We start from the raw sequence: 24,259 nt of genomic DNA on the forward strand, positions 1-24,259 counted from the left end.
AGCTGCGCGGCACTCCCCTTATCACTCGAAGATTAGCGAACCGAAGTGTGATAGACCCGCAGCGAACCATAGAAGCCACCCAAAATCGAGAATCGTGAATCGTGGCATCGTGAATCGTGAATCGAGATTAGAGGTTGGAGATTGGAGAATCTAGAGCCTCCCCAGTTTTGCACTCGGTTATCTTTATGCTCGTTGGTGGCCGTGTTTTTGGGTGGTTATTCTTCTTTATCTCTTTTCGGTTCCAGCTGATAAGGACAGGTTATGTTTTTGTTGAGGTATCGCCACCGAAAACCTGTTCTGTGGGTTTGTGGGTCAAGTTTGGGCAAAAATATATGCTAAACATCTCAATAATGATTGTGGTTTAGAATCTGATTTTTATGTTTTATTGAAGTTTCTTCAACAGTGTTCTAAATTAGTTAAAGATTGTCTTTTGAATATCCATTGAGTCCAGTAGGCTCTATCTGCATTTGAAAGCAAGCTGATTAACTTCATTACTCAGCATAGTTGTAGGCTTCAGTTGTGATAATTTTAGAACCCATTACCTTATAAACGAAATTTATGAATAAAAAATTACAAAAGCATTTTATATTTTATAATAATTGTAAAGAAAAAACTCTATTAAATTACTAATACTTAAACAATAACAAAAAAATTTAAAAGATAAATGCGTGCATAACATTTTATAAATATGCATTCCAGAATTAAGTTAGGCGTGGGTTTCTCTGCTGTTTTTTTCTAGTGTAGTAATTTATATGATTCGATAAACCAAATTGTGTTGAAATCTACAGAATTAAATGGATGTATTTTGTGTTGAAATCAACAACTTGTTGTTGGCAAGTGGCCAATCGGAAAGAGGGCTGTGTTTGGAATTATCAAACTAGAAGTCATCCGCATGCATGTGCGGCACCCAGATGCCACCATTGGCGCCAACTGTCTCACCCTCGTAATCCTCCCGGATGAAGTGGGCCGCCCTCTCGCCAATCATCACCGTGGCCGCATTCGTATTGGCACTGACCACCGCTGGCATTATGCTGGCATCCGCCACCCGGAGGTTCTCCATTCCATGGACCTTCAAACGCTGACCCACACACGCCTCGGGATCGTAGTCGGGTGCCATTTTCACGGTGCCCGATTGATGGTAACAGGTGACGGTGAAGTATTTGGCATAGCAACGCCAGTACTCCTCACTGCGGTACTTCTCGATGTGATCGCACTCTGCAATCGGAATCCTGGCTATCTCGGCCAGGTGATCCCGAAAAGCTTTCGTCTGCTCGAGGGATTCAATGTAGCGTATGCCCCGCATCAATGTGGCCACATCCTCCGGTTGCGATAGATAGTTACTGGTTAGGATGGGCGCTTCCCTGGGATCTCTGCTCTTCAAATGCAATTCACCTTTGGCCGCTGGATGTGAGAGTAGGAGGAAAACGCACAGCAAATGGGAGTCCTTAAGATATCCTTGCAGCACGTCTATATATTGCTCCTGGATGGTCAGACCTTTGGTGAAGAGTTCCAGCGAAGCGTGATTCGCTCTCTGAAAGAACAGATGATGGTTCTCGGTATCCGGATAAGCGCTATCACTACTCGCATTGGTGTTTATGAACGCCACCAAGGAGGCGGTGCTGTGCGTAGCCAGAGGTCCGGTGCGATGGATTAGGTACTGATATATGCCATCCAGGACGCCCTTCTCCGTCATTGCCTCCGCTTGACCCTCGTCCAGTTTCAAAAAGACTGGCACAACCACATGATCCTGGAGATTGCGTCCAACTCCTGGTGCATTCAATACCACGGGTATGCCCAACTCCTCCAACTGCTGACTGGGTCCGATTCCCGAACGCAGGAGCAGAGCGGGTGAATCGATGGCACCGGCCGAGATCACCACATCCTTGGTCACTTTTACTTGATGGCTAACACCAGCCCGTTCGAAGTTAACTGCCGTCACCGTATCGCCATCGAAATCCAGTTTGGTGACCAGGGCATTCTTGACCACATGAAGATTGGAACGAGCTCTGGAGACGGCACCCAAATATCCCTTGGCTGTGCTCATTCTCTGACCTTCTCTCACGGTGCCCGGCACATGGGCATAGCCCGTCTCACTGCCCTCTTGGAATCGCTCGACATATGGTCGTCCCAACTCACGCCCACCATCGATGATCATTTGATGCATGGCATTGTCTTGTCGCTGGAAGGGTTTAAGGGTTACATAACCCATGGGATGGGTGGCATTTCCTTGGGGCGTGACGGATTTCTCGAAAAATGGCATCACCTTATCATAGCTCCAGCCCGTGTTTCCCATGGCCGCCCAGCCATCAAAGTCCCGGCGATTACCACGCACATACAGCATTGCATTGGCTCCTCCCGATCCGCCCAGCATCTTGCCACGTGGCCAGTAGCAGCGACCATCCTTCATTCCCTGACACGCCTCCTCGCTGGGCTCTGTGAAGTAGTTCCACGTGAACTCCGAGTGCTGCAGCCCAAAGAAAAGTGCCGGCAACTGCAAGTGTATTGCAAATGTATTATTGATATATGTATAAATATATTATTTTCTTATTATTGCATACTTATAGACATAAAGGTGAATTGATGCTTTGCACTTACTGCTTTGAAGAATGCTATAATTATTTTGATGCCAATTAAACTTCATTACCTCCTGTGCTTTTTAAGAAGACTTTAAATTTGTTGATATAAAAGAAGCTTTGACTGTCTGTACCCATTATTAGAATACAATATGTAATATATTATAATCTATTATTATTTAATGGTATACCGCCTTTTATTTTGCCTCGTTAGTAGTTGAAAAAGCTCAAGAGTGGAAAAATTAAGTTAGATAGCAAGTGAAAGAGCTTTGTGTAAAAGATTAGACGCAAACAAAATACAATCTCTTGTTAAAACTTAAGGTATGCGTAGACTCACCTCAGATTCGATGGGCGGATCACCGCCCGCCTCCAGGACGAGCACTTTCCAGTCGGGATTCTCGCTCAAACGGCTGGCCACCACGGAACCCGCCGATCCAGCTCCAATGACCACAAAGTCATAGGGTTGACTCAAATCGCCCACATAGTTCACTGGCCACTGGCTGGCGGGCGAAATGAGACATTGCGACGATAGCAGGGTTTGCACGAGGACGGTCACCATGCCACTCCACAATCCAATGCCAGGTGCTGCTGCTGCTGCTGGCGTACTACCGGATCCACACGGATTTGGGCCACTGGCCACCGCATCCATGTTAAGCATCTGGCCGCCGTCTAGTGACATTGCGTTTGTGTTTGTGTTTGCTCTTGTTACGGCGATTGCCTCTTGTTTGGACCCGGTTCCATCTGTATCTGAGGCGCAGTCGCGCCTGAAGATTCGCTTTTATAGTCGCTGATCTGATAAGCGGCTACAGTGCAGCCTCCCCCTGCGGCGACCAGCCGCCGCGGACATTGACTCAGTCAGCAGTCGCAGAGAGCGGCAGAGACAATAAATACATTTAATGGTGAATAATTTAATTTCTCAATGCACAAGAAGAAAATACAAAACGTTAATAAAAGCAAACGAAAATTAAAAAACTGTTTAAAAATATCTCTAGCAGCTCTATACAACTTTTATCAATGTGAAAACTGTAAAAAGTTTAGACTAACTTTAGTGCTTATCGAAAGCTTCTTTGTTTGTGTTTTGAGCGAGTGGAATTTTTTGTTTTTTAATTTATAAAGAGTAGATTCTTAGACGTTATAAGTAATTGTTAGTGGTGCACGGATATTTTTCTGTGTGAGAATCCGGCATCATCACGATGAGAACCAGAATCGTAATCGAAATGAGTTTATCGCTTATTTGCTCTACTTTCTTCCAATTACATTGCATATTTTCTGATTGCAAACGCATTCTGGATGCAATTGGCATATTTTCATAACATATAGAGATAATATATTATAGCAAAGTAGTAATACTAATTTACGTGTGAAAAATTAATATTTCTAAAATCAAATCAAGATTTTAATCACATCTCAAAATTGTTTTCAAAACCTTAAACACTCCAATTTTACTATCTTTGAATGGTATTGCTCGCCATTTAAGAGCTGCAACCGAGTTAGATAAAGAAGCAGTAACGTGACAGAGATTTCCATGATAACACATTTAGATAACAGAAATAGCGTTTAAAACTGAGTCCCAAACTGCACACATTTTATCGCTCCGCAAAAGTCAGAACCAGATTAAACGAGTATATAAAGTCATTTATAGCACTTGACTCGACACAAACAAAACCAAAGCAATACAGCTTAATACAAAAAATTTCAACAAAAAAAAAAAAACAAAACAAAAAATGCAGCTTAACAAAGTAATTACAAGTGGTGCCCAAAAAGGCGCTTAAAAATTAGAGACAATTATATTTGGGGTGTTTCAGAATTCAGGTTAGCGCCACCTGGCGGTCAGAGCCCGCTGTTCATGGCCGTGCGAATAAATTGAACGGGGGCGGGGGGAACGGCATTCGCTGCTGCCGCAATCAGACTGCCGACGGGCGCCAAATTCAAACCAGCACTCAGATCTATAAAGATAAATTGTAGATCTTTAGGAAAAATTAAACTTTAAGCTATGTAAATATGGGAAAACTTAAACTTTAACAAAACTTAGCAAACAACTTGATTGAGTTTAAAGAAATGGTTCAAATGGTTAAATGGTTATGGAGCAATGCTTTTGGCAACTATGTCTAAATATCTTGAACTTCCTGTATAGAACTATTGGTATTACTAGTACTTCAAGGGATTGAACATGATTTGATTACCTTTTTGGAAAGTTGTGAACACTTACCCGAAGGATCGTTGATGGGCAATCGATCATCTGCAAATCCGGAACCCGTACCCGTACCCGTTCCCGTTCCCGTTCCTGTTGTCAGATCCTCGGCGAGGAAGAACTGCTGCGGTCTGGCCAGACTGGAGTCCAGCAGGAGCAGCATCGCCACGAGCAGGATGCACTTGGGGCACAGCATTTGGAGCGTCATTTTGCGAGCAGTGGCGGACGTGGACTGAGCAGCTGAATTGCCGCGCACTCGCATGAAAAGTCTCGAAAACCTCTTCCGATTTGCGGCCCAAAGCAAAGCCATGGCCCACTGAGACACTGAAACTGGTAAAACTCGTAAGCTCGCGCTGCCATTTGCCATTTAAGTTCAGTGGCCGCTCATAAATTACGGACAAAAACGATTGAGAACAATGCTTCCACATCATGAATGAAACCTAAAGATACTCCTTGTAACTACAAAATATTAGATAGAAATTACACTACAAAACGTTTAAAGAAAATATTTATATTCAAAAAAAAGTAAATATGCAATATAGTTTTATCCTTAACGAATTTGTTGTTAAAACTAATAAGTCACAAAACTAATATGCTCTCCACTCGAAAACTATACCGGAATACACAATCATAAGTAATCACTGCGCAAGATTGCGAAAGTTCAGAACGCTGGAATATAAGTTCTCACACTTAAAAACAGAGAGTACAACATAAATGAGAAATGAAATGAATTGAATTGAATTGAATTGCAAAAGGGAAACAAACTGCAACCAAGTGCAACCAGAGTCAAATGAATGCCAAGATCATTACCAAAGCAAATTAGCTGACCTGCGGAATGACAACAATGAATGGTACTCCATTATATATGGTTAGTTTCAATTGATATATGGATTACTAATCGCACTAATGGCTGCATTCGTTGACTCCCAGTGAAAAAATGAAACAATTCAATGGCACACTCGTATGTGTGCCATTAGCCAGGCATGCATTTCATTTAATTGTTCTCGAAGGGCTTATCTAGGTTGCAATATACATAGTTTTTCTAGCATTTCCATAAATACCTTCTCATGATCGCAAAAGTAGAGTATAAAGGTTGTCTTACTGCGCAAGTCACACTTTTTATTGTGGCAAGTTTAAGTTGTTATGTTTAGCCATTATTTTATTGCTTTAAATTAGAGTACAAAGGAAATGAATAGCTAACCCCAACCACCATCTTTGTAGTGACGCCAGTCCTCCTTGATCATATCCGCTCCCCTTTCCGCCAGCATTAAAGTCGGAGCATTCGTATTACCCGTAGGAATGGTGGGCATTACACTGGCATCGATGACCCGCAATCCACGCATTCCTCTGACCCGCAATCGAGGATCTACGACACCGGAGGGATCCGAAGCTGGTGCCATCTTGCAGGTGCCCACCGGATGGTAGATCGTCTGGGAGTAGAATCTGGCCAAGCACTCCCAGAAGGCATCGCTGAGGTACTCCACCTCCGGGCAATTGCGCCACTCGTAGATATTCATGGTGGCATTTAGGGATTGCATCACCGGCGTTTGTGCTAGACGATGGGCCAACTTCAGGCCCTCCACCATTACGGCCATGTCGTGCGGATCGTCATAGTAGTTGGCATGGATGAGTGGATGGACTTTCGGATCGGCGGAGCGTAACTGTAGATATCCCCTGGAGCGTGGACGCATCACCAGTGGGGCGATCACAAATGAATCCTGATAGATCATCGGCTCGAATGCCTCCGCAAAGTTGTCCAATGTAATGGCAGCTCCACGGCGACCAATCATTCCACCATCGGCTCCATAGCCATAGCTGCCCATAAAGATCTGGACATCTGGCCAATCCAATCGGGGATCCTGATAGCGAGTGCTAAAGAAGCCCATCACCTCACTCACGGGCATGGCGTAGAAGAAGCTATCCGAACCATGAACAAAATCATCCACCGCCTTCTCATTCATCATTTCGGGCACAATGAACGACAGATGGCGATCTTGTCCACTGTCGAATGTGTAGATAGCACCCGAGGTGGAGATGTGATCCTGCAGATTGCCACCCACGCCGGGTAAATGCTGCACCACCGGAATGCCAAGTGGTTCCAGTTGATCCCGCGGCCCCACACCACTGACCATCAGCAGTTGCGGACTAGCCAAGGATCCAGCGGACAGGATCACCTCCCTGTCCGCTCTGACCGTGTGCTTCAGCAGGCCGTACTCGAAGATCACGCCGATTGCTCGATGGGATTGCGGATCGATCACAATGCGCTCCACAAAGGCCTTGAGAACGATATCCAAGTTGGGACGCTGCCAACTGCGTCGAATATATCCCTTATTGGCACTGCAACGCAGGCCATCGCGAAGGCTGCCATGTGGTGGAGCGAATCCTGTCTGAGATCGACCATTGAAATCGCCCTCGGCATTAACCATGCCCAGCTGTTGGGCGGCCCTCATGAAAATGTCCAACAGCGGCGAGGGAAATCTAGAAAGAAATGCCGTTGAAAACTGCGTTTTCTCAGTGGTATTTGCAACTCACCTATATCTTTCAACGGAAATGGGTCCACCATGTCCATGGTAGGGACTATGTTCGAATCCGGGCACCCTCATGTCCTCCAGCTTGCGAAAATAGTGCAGTACATTGGCATAGTTCCAGCCTGGATTTCCCAATTCCGCCCAGTGATCGTAGTCCCGCCTATTGCCGCGTATATACATCATGGCATTGATGGAACTGCATCCGCCCAAAACTTTGGCCCTTGGCCAAAAGCAGCGTTGATCCTCCATGGCCAAGCAGTATCGATCCGATGGTTCGGTCACGTACTTCCAGTCCCACGGGCTTCGCTGGAACACCGGATACAATTGCGGCAAATCGATGAGCAGTGGCTCATCCCCTCCAGCTTCCAACAGCAGTACACTCCATTCCGGATTCTCCGAGAGTCTGGCGGCTAAAACACAACCCGCCGAACCGCCGCCAATGACTATAAAATCGTAGGATTCACGAAGATCTTCGATATGTATGGAGCGAACGCGATGCTGCTCATCCACAATATCCGGCCGTTGATCCAGGATTCCTCTGTTCAGGAGCAGGATGATCATGGCCGAGGGGCCGAGGGTCAGTAAAAACCGCCACATGGCCACAAACGTGTTGATCGCCGACATCGTGAAAATACACTGACTGACTGACTGAGTTTCGGCGGTACTATTTTTCTATACTCCAGCGAAACTGCTGATTCTAGCTAAATTCAATTTTGCTGATCCACCAAAATACATTATTTCTGTGAGTGCATTGACCAGTATGCAAAACACTGACTTCTGCAATCCCAGTTACTCCATGGAGAACACTCGTCTGCAAAAGAAAATAGCAAACACAGAAATTCTACCTTAATTAAAGTTTTTTTTTACCATAAAATCTGTAAACTGCATTGTTAAATGTGGCATTATCTTCTTATTATCATCTCAATCACAAAAGGAATATAATATATGTATATAACGTCTTGATACAAAACAATGGATATTATTTATAGACCAGTCTTATTGCTTTACCCCCAGCACGACCATAAACAAATGGGCTGACCAAAAGAAAACAGCATTCAAAAAATGAAAACAAAAAGCGGAAAATGCGATAAGCGCGAAGATCATAAACTCGTGTATTGAAAGGCAACTGAGTTTCGCATTTAAGCAATTAAAAAATGCTTGTTCATGTGACCAATTGTACAAGTATATTTAATTAGCAATTTACAATTGGTTTAAAAGCTGACCAGACTTTAACCTTTACTCCAAGATCTAAATATTATTAATGAGAATCAAATTACCATTGCATGTGCGCAAAAAATGTTAGTGTAGATCAGAAGCCGAAAACAGCAATCATTTTTGGTAAGAATAGATATATTTTACCACAAGAATTTTCGTACTATCAAATCAGTATTTTGATCAGAACATTCGAAACATTGCTCCAAATGTGGAATGTCATACCTCATTGAGCTCGTAATTAAATTTCCAATCGAACTGTGTTTTCAGAAAAAGATTAAATTTTTTTCACATTTTTTGCAATTTCCGATGATGGTTTTGAACTATTGCGAAATGCCGAATATCGTTTTTCTGTTTTTTGCGACTATAAATATCAGTATTTTGATCAGAACATTCAAAATATTGGTCCGAATATGAAATGTAATACCTCGTTGACTTCGTAATTAAATTTCCCATCGAACTGTGTTTTCAAAAAATTTGTTTATGTTATTCACATTTTTTCCAATTTTTGATGATGTTACCCCTTACAAAAAATGCGAAAATTTGGCCAAAAATTATTTTAACAAAGCCGGTCAAAAAGTGATATGTTTGGTTAGTATTCGTAATTAGGAGTACAAAAATGCAATTCTTTTAACTTTTTGACCATTTTTAGCCAAGTTATACCAAAAATACCAACCGTAAATAATGCATTTTTGCCAAAAATCGTTTTTCAATATTTGATGATGAAAAAAAAACAAAAATAAACAAAAAAAATTAATTCTTTAAAATTTAATACAAATGTGTCCAAACTCATTTGAAGTGTTCTTAACGTTATAATACATATTATAAGAATTCAGCATTCCTGGACCACCTCGTTATTAGCCTCCCGATCGTCGAGAATCATTTGTGCCCCCTTTTCGCCAATCATCATGGCGGGTCCATTCGTATTGCCCGCTGGCAATTCCGGCATAATGCTGGCATCCACCACACGAAGACCCTTGACCCCGTGAACTCGCAATCTTTCGTCCACCACGCCTCCATCCTCCCCAGAATTTCCCTCCTTCCTCGGAGCCATGCGACAAGTGCCCACGGAATGCCAGGCACCCACATAGAAGTATGTGATGTAACACAACCAGTAGTCATCGGAATCGGGAGCTAATACATCGCATTCGGCGAGGGGCGGCAGCCAAAGTCGTAGACCACATCGACGAAAAGATCGGGTATTGCTCAGCTTCTGAATATATCGCACATAGCGGAGTAGCGTCTGCTGATCCTCCAGAGCCTCGCCATAATGGTTTTCGATCTTTGCCTGATCGGTGGAGTTCTTGCTCGATAGACGCACTCTTCCCTGCGAATGGGGACGCAATAGGGAGCCCATAACTTGCAGTAGATCGGCTTCCTGCAAGATATCCTGCTGAGCCTGAACCAATTCCGGGCGAAAGCCCAAATAGCCAAAGCTTCCGGTGCTTCCTTTGGGCAATAGTGTGTGGGCCACCACATGCAGATCGGGTTCACCGCGACTGCTGCTGGGCGCACTCGAATTGATGTAGCCCATCATGTAGAAGCCACTGGCCAAAGGACCCTTCTGATTATCCAGAAGATACTGTGCGACAGATACGGGCGCATAGGGATCCTCGGTGGGATCCCGTGTACTGTTGACGGCACAATTCGAACCGAAGAGCAGGAACAACGGCATCATGCCGTGATCTTGTAGATTTCGACCCACTGGCAGGTCCTGGTACGTAGTTATGTTCCATCGTTGTAGCTCCTCCCGCGGACCGATGCCCGAAAGCAGAAGCAACTTGGCGGAATTGAGGGTTCCTGCACTGAGGACAACTTCTCCTGAGGCTATCGCCATGTGTTCCATACCATTTACGGTATAAATCACTCCAGTTGCTTGGGTTCCGTCTGCATTGAGTAGCACCTTCTGAACTTGTGCTCCTCGGATTACCTTTAGGTTACCCCTTCTATTAACTTGATCATTGGCCAGATACAAACGACCGCTGCTGGCCCTTCGTCCTTGGTTGACGGTCACGGGGACATGATGGGTGTAACCGAATGTAGCACCCGCTATCAAGGGCTGTTTCATCCGAGGTACACCCAGTTCGGCAGAGCCGGCGTATATGAGGTTGGCCAACTTCAAGTTGAGCCTATTCGGTTGAAGGTAGGAGGGATTCAGGCGCTGCTGCAGGCGAGAGTAGCTCTTCTGGACCTGCGTCCAATCCCAGCCCGTTGAATTCCAGCGTCTGAAGTTATCCCGACTGCCGGGTATGTAGATGTTGCCATTGATGGCGCCACCGCCGCCCATCATGCGTCCATGCCACCAAACGCAACCGTGCGTGGATGCCATTGCCTGGCAGCATTGCGGATTGGGCACAGCTTCCTCCAGGTACATGTACCGCTCGTCATGATGCAGTGCAGCGGTCAGGCTAAAGATCTCCGATTCCAGCGGCGGTAATTGGCCCTCCTCCAGCAGCAGCACCTTCACCTGGCACAGCTCACTCAATCGACTGGCCACAATGGCACCGGCACTTCCTGCACCCACCACTATATAGTCATACTGCTCGATCTCCGACCGATCCTCCGGCGGCTCGTGCTGCAGCGGCCAGGCAGTGTTGTTGGCCAGCGCGAGACTGGACGCATTCAGAGCCATGGCCACCGATTGCATCAGTGAAATGCCCAGGCCACTGCTATCCACCGAAAACAATTGGGCCACAACTGAGGTACGCGTACTGCACCCAATAAACAGGATCAACAGCGGCCACAAACTCCTATGAAGCTGAAGGGTTCTGGTCTCCGCTGTGCGCGGTTTGTGTACGCGCTGATGGCCCATTTTAAACTGATTTGAACCACTAATGTAAGTGAGCGATCCGTATGGCACGGCATTTCGGGCACAATTAAAAGAATGTCGCGCACGATAACCATATGAACCGAAATATACGTATACTCTGCCCGCATTTATTTAATATTTCGTGCTGCTTTCTGTTTGCCGGCCATAAAAATACGAAAGCAAACAAATGCAATTTCAAGCCCATATATATTTATTGCCCTGAGCTTCAGGCCCCGGCCAACAGGTGGCGCCGTTAAGAAAGTTAACTAGTATAGGAGTCTTTATTACAGCTATGTACATATACTTGTAGTACAATGAAAAAAAGCTCTTGCCACCAGATTATATTTTGGGTAATTAAACAATATTAGTAACTTATCTTGAGTGCTCCAATTATCGAATCGTGTTTTAACAAGCAATTATTGATAGCGTCAAAGCTATAAAGTAATATACCTTCTGATAACTGAAATTTGGGCGAAAAGTAGTCCATATTCCCTGACCAATTTAACAAAAACTTTATTTTCATTGTTTATTGCGTTCACATATTATTAAAATAAATACAGGGGCGTGCTTACAAGATACTTCAAAAAAAATGAGGGACGATTCGAGTTTAATTAAATATTTTCGGATGGGTCATCAGCTGGGGCTTTATTTCTAAACCATTTACACAACTCACACTTAATCTTAACACTCACAGGCTATCAAACTCAGTTCAAACATTTAAACATTCACGTTTAGCACACATTCAGACATTCAATGGATAAAACACAGTTTTTCTAAGCTGATTATTAAGTAATCAGCTCTAGAAAACGATACTCTATCTACTCTAAAAAGTAAGTTTCGTTCAGACGATAGTGTTCTTGATCCAGAACTCCTTGATCATATCGCTGCCCTTCTCGGCGATCATAATCACCGGCGCATTCGTATTGGCGGACACCAACTTGGGCATAATACTGGCATCAATGACGCGCAGTCCTCGGATACCGTAGACCCTCAGTTTGGCGTCCACCACCGCATCCTTGTCCCAGTAGGGACCCATCTTGCAGGTGCCCACCGGGTGATAGATGGTGGACGTATACCGCCTGACCATGCATTCCCAAAAGGCGTCGGTGAAGAGTGGTACTTGTTCGCATCCCGGCCAGCGGATGCTCGAAATTCTTGACCCAAATCGCTGCATGGCTTTCGTTCGCGATAACGCCACCGCTATCTTCACGCCCTCGATCAGGGTCTTCATATCGAAGTCATCCGTCAGATAGTTGGGAAAGATATAGGGGTAATCGAAGGGGTTTCCACTCCTCAGCCGAATACTTCCCACGCTCCGCGGTCGCAGCAACATGGGTATTATGCTCCAGGCGTCTCGATTGTTGATCGGTTCGAAGACGGCTCTGTAGAAGGCATCAGTTAAACCATGCGCCTTTCGCAGTTGCGATCCTCCGTCCGAGTTCGTTGATCCGGAGACAAAATGGAACTCAATATCTGGCCAGTCCATGGAGCTATTGGCGTACTTGGTGTTCACATAGGCCAAACCCTCCACTCCGCCCAGTATGGTTAATGGACCCTGGCCAAATACAGCGTATTGCAGTACAGTTGACATGGTGTGGAAACGATTCTCCACAATGGATACGGGCTGATTCACCAGGAATGTCAGACCGCCCAGACCAATGTGATCCTGCAGGTTTTCACCCACGCTCAGTTCCTTGATGAGCGGTATTCGATGTTTGGCCAACTCCTTGCGCGGACCCACGCCGCTCAGCATCAGCAGTTGCGGACTATTGACCGATCCACCGGATAGCACCACCTCCTTGGTGGCCCTCACATGGTAGAGCTTCTGATCCTTAACAAACTCCACGCCGAAGGCTAGTTTCGTCACGGGATCGATCATGATGCGGGTGACATGTGAGTTCATGGAGATATGCAAATTGGGACGTAATCTTGCCGGTCTGAGGAAAGCCTTCGATGTGGAGCATCGCGATCCGCGTCGTGTTGTTCCCTGGGCAATCATAAATCCGGTCATCTTCTCACCATTCAAATCCCGATTCTCGTAGCCCATCTCCACGCCGGCCTCCACAAAACTGGCCGCCAGTGGTGTGTGATAGGGGGCCTCACCAACTGTGAGATAACCACCGGTGGCATGATAGGGCGTATTGGCCAGATACTGATTGGTGTTATCCTCCGACTTCTTGAAATAGTACAGCGCATCGCGATACGACCAACTGGGATTGCCCATGGCCTCCCAGTTGTCGTAGTCATGCTTGGATCCTCGCAGATACAACATATAGTTGAGCACTGAGCTTCCGCCAAGAACCTTGCCCCTGGGCCAATTGCAGCGACCTCCTTGCATTGCTGAAAAATATTAGATAGTTAGCCAACTAAGTTAGCGACATTTACTCCATAGATAGACTTACCCAAACACGATGTACCCGATGGTTCCGTCTTGTACTGCCAGTCAATCTTGGACAGCTGCAGATAGCCAGCCATCAAAGGGACGTCCGTGAGTTCCGTTTCATCGCCACCGGCCTCCAGCAAAAGTACATTCCAGTTCTCCACCTCCGTCAATCGATTCGCTACCACGGCGCCCGCCGATCCGGCGCCTATCACTATAAAGTCATAATGGTCGAGGATGTCGTCGCCGCCCACATCGCTGGGCTTCGATTCCGGATCGATGATCTCCTCGTACTGGAAATAGGCCACCGCTGCCATCAGCATCGGGATGAACCAACTGTTGCTGGTGGCCGCCGTCACTGCTCCTCCAATGGCCGAGGCGGCTCCAACGATCGCCGAGCTCATTTTCTGGGTCGGGATCCGATTTTAGATTCAGTTAGGGGGTGTCTACTTTATGTATATATAGATATAGGTCACCGATTTTAGCTGGTACGTGGCTGCAATAACAATTACATTATTTTTGGGTTAAAGAAGTGAGTTTTAAGGGAATGGGTGAAAAAAGAAGTGGGCACATGTCATGAAAAGTAGCACTGACATTTCGTATGTAATCGGGTTATAGGGTGCGATTTTCATACTCAATATTTTGATCACGATCGTATCGCGTCGATTTCGTAACTTGCATTTGTTATGCGTGCATTTGGCTGGATTCCCTCAACTCTGTGAAGTATTACGATCCAAGATGATCGTGATCGATATGGTAAATCTAGGTAACCAATGAGTAATGTTAATTGTTTAAAATTTTTATATCGCATTCTGATTTCTACTCTGGATAATTTCTAGTACTACATTATCTGTTGTGATGCGCTTCGTTACTACGTGGATTTCCCTCGACATTTTGCACCGAACGACATACATTTCCGCCTATATATTGGTCTACAGTTTGTACTGTACATCAAAGTTGTACTTTGCCATCAAGCTTAACTATTTCTCCCAGTGATATTTTATCTGATTTTTCCAAAATCACGCGTCACGTGTTGCACCCAGAGTTTCGGAATGTAAATAAGTGGAATGGATTGTTTTGGGAAGGGGGCCTCCCGCATAAAAGTGAAATCTCCCACTCTATTATAAAACTTTACTGGGCAGCGATACAAAAACAATTGTTATAAAAAAAACTGAAAAAAAAAGCAGCAGCTAGCAACTTTTCACTCCCGGTCGAGCCGCATGCAACAATTGTGATGCACACTCACAAATTCCCTAACACGTTCACTCACACGTAGTCCTCTCACTTGCAACCAGTTTGCTTGGGTACAGTGGTACTTCCCTAGCATAAACTGCCCTTGCTAGAAAACTATGTGTTGTGTAATGACAGGCAAAGTATTTAAAGCCTCAAAATTGTACTGAATTTTCAATTGAAATATTTGAATATCTTTGAAGTGGCGGAAAATCATTTCCTTTATCACCAGGACACATGCAATTTTCCTTATTAACCTTATCAGTGAGTTGAAGCCAAGAGAGTGAGGAAATGCATTTTCTCTTGCCAATCTTTGCATAATCAAAGTCTGGTAACTATTAGAGCCTGTTACTGATGTTGCGTTTTTTGTTATTGTTTTAGTCAATGGCAATTACAAAACTTGCTGTTGTTCCTGCTGTTGCTTGTTGTTGTTGCAAACAGGTTGTAAGAGTTGAATGTGCTCACAGATCAAGTTCAAGGTATAAAAAAAAAAACAACAAAACTCCACTGTTAAAAAAAACTAAAATGCAACATGAAAATATTCTGCTAAATAAATTAGCAAATTAGTTGCCACGGTGAAATGCGTAACAGTAAACTAGCGGCATGAATCACATTCGTTGAAAGAAGAAACCTTCTGCGTAGGCGTCGAAGAATTGCTGTGCGTATTCTTTTACGGAGCCCCGATTCTTCTTATTTGACTTTGATTTCTTTTTTTTTTGAATATGTACGTTTTTTTTTGCGCTTGGCACACTTCTTTTCGCTCTCTTCTCTTTCGACGTGCTTTTTGTTTTTGTTTTACTCACTTGAGAAACGAAATAACAATTCTCGACTTCGCGTAGCGCGATTTGTTTGTTTTTATATTTTTGTGCGCACTTTCTTTCTTTTCTTTGGCTTTGCGCATGCGTGCGCACTTCCGAAGCGATTTTCGTCACAATTCCCTTGGCGGAGCTGCAAAACACGACCTCGCGCTTAGACGTTCGCTTGGTAACTGAAGACAGCAATGCCGAAGAAGAAACTGCTATTGATGATGGTAGGTGCTCTCTCCTCTCCTCTCCTCCGCTCCGGTCTTCTTCGAACTCGAACTCCCACTCTCTCTCTCTCTCTCTCTACTCTTCTGTTGTTCGAAGCTCTTTGGAGAGTGCGCCCTTTTGGCCAGGGGAACCGTTACTTTTTTTTTCTCAACTCTAAATGGACAATGCAGCTATGAATATTACACTTCCTGCTTTTTGGCTGGACATGTGTGTACATAGATAGTATATCGATGGAGTTACGGACTTTGTGACGTGTTTGCCGGCACGTAGCCAACACACACATACCAACAGAAAGAAACACCCGGTTCAGCGAAATGCTTTCACTCTTACTGTTTGGACAACAGACCGACCGGCCAAATGCCAAAAGCTCCACGATCTTCAAAAGGTGGCGTGCCTGGTGGCAACACCTTTTTGTGGGTCACTGTGTGTGCGTGTGACGTCAGCCAAATGGGGTGGTTGGCAAAGGAAAAGTTGGACCTTTATACCTACAAAAAAAATACAAAAAAAAAATGTTGAAGATGCTAAAGATGCTAACTAATGGTTACTTCACTCTTTCTTAAGTTACATACATACTTCAAACGTAATATATGAAAGCAAAGCATTACATACAGAAAGTTGTTGTTGTACATTTACTCAAAAACTGGAAATGCTATCAGACTGATTATTAACTATTATCACTTTTCCAGGTGGCTGCTGTGGATCGACCAAGAAGCGCACGATTGTGGGCGGCTGGGCGTGGGCGTGGTGGCTGGTGACCGATGTCCAGCGACTGTCCCTCAATGTGATGACCCTGAATCCGATGTGCGAGAACGTGGAGACGTCGCAGGGTGTTCCCCTAACGGTGACCGGAGTGGCCCAATGCAAGATCATGAAGGTACGATCCGTAGCTATATAGCCATATAGCTAAGTTCAACCGATCTCCGCTCGTTTGTGGGTATTCTGGCCACCCTTTTCTCTTCTGCACCCCCAAATCTGAGCGAAAGTGATTGAAGCTTGCCCGAATTTCAGTTTTTGACTTCAGTATGCAAGATTTGTTGGTTTGTTAACGTCCCAATATACATATACTTAGCCAATTAGAGTGCCGAAAGTAGCGAGTTGCTATCCTGCCTGCACCCGTTTATACATATCTATATATATACATATATATGCATACATACATGAATGATCGATCCTTTCTGAACCTCTTTTAATCCAAAAAAATGTTTGGCTCTTTGTTTTTAACATTTCCCGCCCGATTCCCAAGTAACCTAATCTCCATTCACATCGAATGCATATTTAGCCTAGCAAGTGCTCTCAATCTGACCACCGCCAAGTAAGTTGCGATCACCCATCCCGGCGATCTTCTCACGTAGTCCTAGTTATAGCCGTAGATCTCCACGTAGAACTCATCGAACACCCCGCCTGTTTGTTCCCGTTTTCGGCACTCGTTACAAACTTTTTACTTTCGGTATTGATTAGTTTCCTCGTTGATTTCTTGATCGATATATACAACTTTTTGATTTTAGATCGTAATATTATATTTCATTATGTTGAATTTGTAAAATAGATTTATATCTGGATTGCTGGCTGTGTTGGACAGTTCTGTGACTGAACAGCGACTTTTTACTTGACTTTTAGACATGTTCGTGATCCGGACGATATCATGTATTATTTACAATTCGATTTCATTCACATCACTTTATTCTGTTTTGTCTATAAGTTAATCTATTAATAGGTTTATTTTACAACAAAAGTTTATGTTTTCTGTTTTTTGTCAAAATATTTAAGACTAACATACATATGTGATCATTCGGAGGCTTAGCCATTCGATTATTAAATCATCTGTTTACTGGTTTTCGGGATCTTTTGATCTACAACTCATTCCTGTGAAATATCTATACTATCCAGTACTTAAAAAACTTAAAAACTTTCTAAGTAATAGTACCAATTGTCTTCAAAACTATTTTTCCATTTATAGATATCATATTAACACACTTCAATTGTATGATCACAAATTTCAGTAAATGCAGCATCATAAAGTGCACTTCACTTTCCAGTTGATCGCAATTTAAATCGATTTAATGACTAAAGAATAGCATGTTTCAAAATGTTGTTCCATTACTTAATTATCTTCATTCGATTTTACAGTCATCTTCGTATAAGCAAACCGATTATCATAACGACGAGGTATGTTTATGATTGCATTTATTTAATTTAACATCCTGGGTTCGATTCATGTTGGTTTTTTGTCCTTCTACCAAAAAAATACAAAATATATTTCCGTTTCTTATCGAACACCCTAACCACCCACCCACACACACGCATCCACACACACACACATACGCCTAGCGCAAAGTGATCATGATCCATTAATTAATATTAAATGCATGTGCTTTCTTTCGGAATTTATGCCTATACTTGTTTGTTTTTCTTATGCATTTTGCGTTTATCGAAGTCATTCAATCATCATCATCAGAAGCTGAGGAGGAAGAAGAAGGAGAAAGAAAAGTACAGTCTGCAAAATAATAATACAAAGAAATTATCCAAAATTGAAACCTTGTTGATCTCTGTGTTCTACTCTCTTTTTTCTCTACTTTCTTTTCACCACCACCACCAAAAAAAAATAAAATCGACTAAAACCCTGCCGACCGATCGTTCAACGTTCAACTCATCAACAAATAAAAAAACCAAAACCAATCCGCAACTAACTGTAACTGTAAACGAAATCAACAATTATAACCAAACCAAAAACAAACACACAATCAATATAAACACACACACATGCATTCAACCAACAAATATCATTAAAATCTAAATTGTTCCACTCGAAAAACAAAACAAAATACCACAAAAAAAAAATACTGCTCCTCTACCGTTACTGCTACCGTTACTCTGCTCTGGTTGCTGCTGTTACCGTTATACTCCATGTATCGCTCTATATACCTCTATATTATAAATATATCCATATATTTATATATATATATCTCTCTCTGTTGCGCTGTCCATGTGTGCATGTGCGTGTGTGTGGGTATAAACATTTTTAAAAAATACAAAAATACATGTACATCTTTATAATGAATAAACAAAACAAATATTTGTGATTCAAACTGACAACAAAAAATATATATTTATACAAAATCAATCAATCGAACCTATAAAATGCCTTCACACACATGCACACCGACATGGTGACACCCACACACACACACACACACATACAAACACTCACACACACACACACGTACAGATGATGAATGTTTATTATTTCCACCATCAGGCCGACGAGCTTCTAGGCACCGCCAGTGAGCAGTTCCTCGGAAAGAGCGTAAAGGAGATCAAGCAGACGATCCTGCAGACCCTCGAAGGACATCTGAGAGCCATATTGGGTGAGTATCGGGGTCACCAAACCGCAAAACATATCCTAACTTACCCAAGTGCAGGCAGATCATAGAGTAATTATATGAAAACTATATTACGTTGGGAAAACTATATTGCTAGATTGGAGATTGGGCGGAAAAAGTCGACACGAAATATAATTTCCCTTTCAGTATGCACTTTGTAGGTCACCTTCGTTCAAAGCCTACAAATCATAAAGTGGGACATCCAAAACCGTCTACGATTTCCATTTATTTAATTGATTCATATATTACTATAATATATTCAGAAAGATTTTTGCATACTTTTGGGCATCACATTGTAAGATCTTTTGTTTAATGGTTTATTAATTATTAATTATTAATAAAACGCATATGGTTAATTGCTCTAAAGTTTATTTTGTATTTGATTTTCAAACTATCCTTGGCTTTACTTTCTCCTCCCTTAAACTTCTTTATTTCCTTAATTTCATATTATAGTTTCATTTCATTTCATAGTTTTTGCGAGGCAAAACGATTTTTTTTGCTATTTGATATTTTTGAATTCTTGAAGAACTTGGTTTCTGCTGCAATTGACCATAGTCATGTTCAATTTTAATGCTCCATTTAGTAGCAATTCAATTGCGAATTTTCCAATCAATCTGAATCACTCGCTTTCGGTTTTGTGGCATAAAACAACTAAATTTGGAAATGGGCAAACAATCTTTGAAACGAGTAAAACATGCACTGTGATGCATCACTTCTTGTAATACATATCCATGTGCGGCTGATCAAACATATTGATGGCATAGTCCAGCTCGTCCAGCTGCCGCTCGATGGCGATTTTCCGATTGCGCACGCGCAGAGTTGGCTCCGAAACGGGCATATGATTGTATTCCTCGACCAGCTTGCTGTACTTTATGTGGGCATCCTGCAGAGCCGCCTGCCGCTCGCTGGCGGTCAACGGTGTGTAGCCCTCAATGGTGGTTGGCACCTTCTCCCTCTCCCTCTCCCTCTCCCTCTCCCTCTCCTTGGGCCTCTGATCCTCCAAGTGGGTCGGTGGCGGCATCACCTCCATTAACTGCGACTTGCGACTGACGTGAGATCGCTTCGAGACCGTGGTGCTCCTGGAGGCCACAGTGATGTTCGACTTGATGGTGGCATTCGAGCGTACACTCTCCTGGGAAACGGATCGCTTGGACTTGAGGGTCTTGGCGGAGGCACCGCTGCGCGCACTCAAGGGCGCCTCCGGATCGTTGGTTCCCTCGCCCTGGGTGGACTTTGCCTGGGATCGACGAGACGCTCGGGATGCCCGGGATACTCGGGACATGCGAGAGCATACCGAAACGCGATCCGCCTGATCACCTTCCCCCTGTTTGGATGGCATTGGCCCATCCATTTCCGACTGTTGACCTTGATGCTGTGACACCGCCTCCACCTGGTTACTCTGATCAGATGGATTGGTAATGGAATAGCCGTGAAGGCAGTTGCAACCGGTGCAGCATTTCCTTGGCAACTTCACTTGCTGATCCTCCCAACCGCCCTGGAGGCGCTCCTGCTCCTTACGCTCCTCCGTCTTCCGTGTGGGCACATCGCAACCACAGGGATTTGGTGGCAGCCGGCGGCGCATCTCGTTGTGGAATCCATATGGCTGAGCAAGACCGCTTCGCAGACGCGGAGACTCATGGGCACTGTGTAGCGGGAGTGCACGACGCTGGTTAGTACTGTAGACATGGGGACGCACCTTCTCCGAATAGTGGAGCACCACTGGACGCCACAGGGGCACACGACGGGCATTGGCCGCAGCTAGACACCGGCCATTGGTCTCCATCCTGGTCACATTTAGCTTGTTCTCTTGCAGAAAATCACGACCACCGCCATGTGATCGCCGCAGTGTGGACATCGTGTTCTTTTTGTTTTTGTATATACTCGTATGTAGTTAAATCAACTTGCAAAATCGGCAAAAAACTGAATTGAAAATATTTTGTGTATTGATTATCACATAAAGAAAGCAAAAGAATTGTGAAAATCCGGAAAGCTAGAGTGAGGCGATTTTATTTTTGGTGTACGTTCTGATCGAAGTGGAAAATGAGACTGAACCATTCCATACAAGGACATTGACATGTGTAGCGAATTGAAGGTCCAGGCCTACTTGGCACACAATTCTGGCTTTTACTTATATTACCTCCTTCATATTCAAAAGTTTCCAGTAACATCTAGCTTTTTATATACGGTTTTATACACATTTTATAGTCTGTTAATGTCTATAGGTAGTATTGAATAATAGGTGCAAAATATGATACGCATATGCATACATTATTATTAAGATATACGAGAGATTTCTGTGTACTCGAGAAACTATGTTATTTATTTATATTTGCCACCAATCGTTCATGTTATTAGTGTATTAGATCTTGAACATACATTTCTTTAATTTAGTTAACGATATGAGGCCAAGTCTTTGACATTACCTTTCAATCGAACAGCTCGCATTCCCTGCTAACCACAGTTCTACAGTATTTGCCTAGACTTTGTCCACGACCTTGATGGCCAATCTACAGCTTTTAATTAAACATAACTCGAGTCGAGGGTTTATGGGCCCATCGAACCCGAGTCGTTATACATGGCTCACTATAGTAGTTTAGTCTATAGTACATACATATGTACATGTGTTCACGAGACGCTCGGCTCGAGACCTCAAGGCGGTTTCCATTTGGCGGCGCGATTACAATTTTTATTTTGCGAGCACCGGTACCGATTCCCATGCCCCTGCCTTTATACCCATACCTATAACCATTCCGAATCCAAGTCCGAGTCTCCGGGCGATTTGAGCTGCCTGTCAGTTAGTTGTAAGCGCATCGCGAAACGCTTTGGTTGTCGGCTTGTGTTTTCCAATCGCGTGTGAATAGTTCTCAGTCGGAGGCTAAAAGTCGTACAAATAATATCAATAATTGTGGGTGCTAGTACTCGGACCACCCATCTTCCAGGAAAACAGCTGGTTCGCCACTACAAACCGATTAATACCCCTTTCTTGTTGCGAAGTGACGTCATAGAGGTCTTATCAACGCCAGCGATAAGAATGCGACAAATGACGTCAAATACAGCAGAGAGCATGGAATGATTTAATTAAAAGCCAGCAAGATAGATGGTTAGATAGTGGACTGTGGAATTGTGGCGCGAACAGAGATACCAATCCAATAAGTAGTGCCCCGGTTTGTTGGCCATTGAAACAGTTGTTCGACGACATGTCCGCCGTTTGGATGGGCGTCTTTAAGGTGGCCCTGATAGTGGGCGTTACCTCGCTGGTGGTCAGGCGGTAAGGTCATCGATTAAAGGTGGAAAGAGCCACCCACAAAACAAAAAATAAACAAAAAATCCATTTCCCTTTGCATTTCCACGTAAATATGAGAACCCATTTAGTCGGTTCATTATCATTATCGAAATGGTTGCTATCTGTGGGGCATGCCAACAGCGCATTTGCAAGTGTTTAAATCATGTTTATTTGTTTATCAACAAAATAAAAGCACCTAAAATATAATTCGCGAAATGTAGCAATGTGTCCTTACACAAAAGTACGTGACCTGATATTCGCCATTCCAAGGCTGTTACATTTTAATTCCGTTACGAGAACGTGATGTGTTTATTGCATATCAAGTCGCATGTCTGCCTTTATAAGATATGGTATAACACCAGCTTCAAAGTTCAATCGAAAATTTCTCTTACTTAACCGGAAACTAATTTTGTGTGCACCTAATATTCGATTACTTTGCTTGTGAACTTGCAGGAACGCTTACAGTAGAAGAGGTATACAAGGACCGCGACCAGTTCGCTGCCTTGGTGCGCGAGGTGGCCGCACCGGACGTGGGTCGCATGGGCATCGAGATCCTATCGTTCACCATCAAGGACGTCTACGATGATGTGCAGTATCTGGCCTCGTTGGGCAAGGCCCAGACCGCTGTGGTCAAGCGGGATGCCGATGCCGGCGTGGCGGAGGCCAATCGAGATGCCGGTATACGTGAGGCGGAGTGCGAGAAGAGCGCCATGGATGTGAAATACTCGACGGACACAAAGATCGAGGACAACACCAGGATGTACAAGCTGCAGAAGGCCAATTTCGATCAGGAGATCAATACGGCCAAGGCCGAATCGCAGCTGGCCTACGAACTGCAGGCGGCCAAGATACGCCAGCGCATCCGTAACGAGGAGATCCAAATCGAGGTGGTGGAGCGACGCAAGCAGATCGAGATCGAGTCGCAGGAAGTGCAGCGCAAGGATCGCGAGCTCACTGGCACAGTCAAGCTGCCCGCCGAGGCCGAGGCCTTCCGCCTCCAGACCCTCGCGCAGGCCAAGCAGTAAGTACACAAAATCCAAAGTGCCAAAAACGCGAATTCTTTAGGTCTTAAATGCAGAGTTTCCACAGTTCCACAAATTGATTCAACCGATAATTAGTTATCTTGATACGCGAGCTCTTCAGCTTTAGATATTTCAATCAAAATATTTTATTATGTGTATTTCTGCTCTAGTTTATATTATATTAATCCATATATGGACGCCTTATCTGGTGTACACAAATGTAATTGTTATGGGAACAGTGCAGCTTTGTACGTGGGTTGTATCTACCTATAGATAAACGCAGTTTCAGCACGAATGATTCCACTCAACATGTAATAAATAGGAAAGTTTCATTATAGAGAGGCTCTGTGGCTTTATGTAATATGTGGATATCAGTTCTTGTAAGATTCCTATAACCAAATCCATACTAAAAACCCCGTCTAACCCCCACAGATGCCAGACCATCGAGGGTGCCCGTGCCGAGGCGGAGCGCATCCGTAAGATCGGATCGGCGGAGGCCCATGCCATCGAGTTGGTGGGCAAGGCGGAGGCGGAACGCATGCGGATGAAGGCCCACGTGTACAAGCAGTACGGCGATGCTGCAATCATGAACATTGTGCTCGAGTCGCTGCCCAAGGTAA

At 44.1% G+C, this 24,259-nt stretch overlaps 7 protein-coding genes across 11 annotated transcripts in view; 1 reads left to right on the forward strand and 6 right to left on the reverse strand.

Moving 5' to 3' along the window:
- LOC120455828 (flotillin-2) overlaps positions 1–24,259 on the forward strand; it is an 89,707-nt gene that overhangs the window by 65,126 nt on the left and 322 nt on the right. For 2 of the 5 annotated variants that reach the window (XM_039642293.2, XM_039642294.2), the window contains exons 3-7: positions 16,641–16,828; positions 18,082–18,120; positions 19,211–19,319; positions 23,071–23,638; positions 24,072–24,255. In XM_039642293.2, the coding sequence (XP_039498227.1) occupies positions 16,641–16,828; positions 18,082–18,120; positions 19,211–19,319; positions 23,071–23,638; positions 24,072–24,255 (1,088 nt within the window). Of the gene's footprint in view, positions 1–16,640; positions 16,829–18,081; positions 18,121–19,210; positions 19,320–22,146; positions 22,603–22,838; positions 22,859–23,070; positions 23,639–24,071; positions 24,256–24,259 lie in introns of those variants that run through there. The other 3 variants (XM_044006581.1, XM_039642297.2, XM_039642296.2) reach the window with 3 other exon arrangements.
- LOC120455819 (glucose dehydrogenase [FAD, quinone]) lies at positions 352–3,329 on the reverse strand. Its single transcript, XM_039642284.2, has 2 exons — positions 2,911–3,329; positions 352–2,491 (listed from the first exon to the last, which is right to left on the reverse strand). Exons 1-2 carry the CDS (start codon positions 3,250–3,252, stop codon positions 878–880), a joined length of 1,956 nt encoding a protein of 651 aa, XP_039498218.1. The 5' UTR covers positions 3,253–3,329; the 3' UTR covers positions 352–877.
- On the reverse strand, positions 3,576–5,082 carry LOC120455832. The gene is made up of 2 exons (XM_039642301.2): positions 4,783–5,082; positions 3,576–4,519 (listed from the first exon to the last, which is right to left on the reverse strand). The coding sequence occupies exons 1-2, from the start codon at positions 5,072–5,074 to the stop codon at positions 4,404–4,406; spliced, it is 408 nt and encodes a 135-aa protein (XP_039498235.1). The 5' UTR covers positions 5,075–5,082; the 3' UTR covers positions 3,576–4,403.
- Positions 5,906–7,923, reverse strand: LOC120455821 (glucose dehydrogenase [FAD, quinone]). Its single transcript, XM_039642285.1, has 2 exons — positions 7,297–7,923; positions 5,906–7,242 (listed from the first exon to the last, which is right to left on the reverse strand). Exons 1-2 carry the CDS (start codon positions 7,914–7,916, stop codon positions 5,961–5,963), a joined length of 1,902 nt encoding a protein of 633 aa, XP_039498219.1. The 5' UTR covers positions 7,917–7,923; the 3' UTR covers positions 5,906–5,960.
- On the reverse strand, positions 9,337–11,360 carry LOC120455818 (glucose dehydrogenase [FAD, quinone]). The gene has a single exon (XM_039642283.1). The coding sequence runs from the start codon at positions 11,314–11,316 to the stop codon at positions 9,337–9,339; it is 1,980 nt and encodes a 659-aa protein (XP_039498217.1). The 5' UTR covers positions 11,317–11,360.
- On the reverse strand, positions 11,826–15,899 carry LOC120455822 (glucose dehydrogenase [FAD, quinone]). Its single transcript, XM_039642286.1, has 3 exons — positions 15,727–15,899; positions 13,716–14,189; positions 11,826–13,653 (listed from the first exon to the last, which is right to left on the reverse strand). The coding sequence occupies exons 2-3, from the start codon at positions 14,095–14,097 to the stop codon at positions 12,155–12,157; spliced, it is 1,881 nt and encodes a 626-aa protein (XP_039498220.1). The 5' UTR covers positions 14,098–14,189; positions 15,727–15,899; the 3' UTR covers positions 11,826–12,154.
- Positions 19,687–21,375, reverse strand: LOC120455830. Its single transcript, XM_039642298.2, has one exon. It carries the CDS (start codon positions 21,187–21,189, stop codon positions 20,044–20,046), a length of 1,146 nt encoding a protein of 381 aa, XP_039498232.1. The 5' UTR covers positions 21,190–21,375; the 3' UTR covers positions 19,687–20,043.

Source organism: Drosophila santomea, chromosome X (assembly GCF_016746245.2).
Source record: "Drosophila santomea strain STO CAGO 1482 chromosome X, Prin_Dsan_1.1, whole genome shotgun sequence".
In the NCBI taxonomy this organism is placed as follows: Eukaryota; Metazoa; Arthropoda; class Insecta; order Diptera; family Drosophilidae; genus Drosophila; species Drosophila santomea.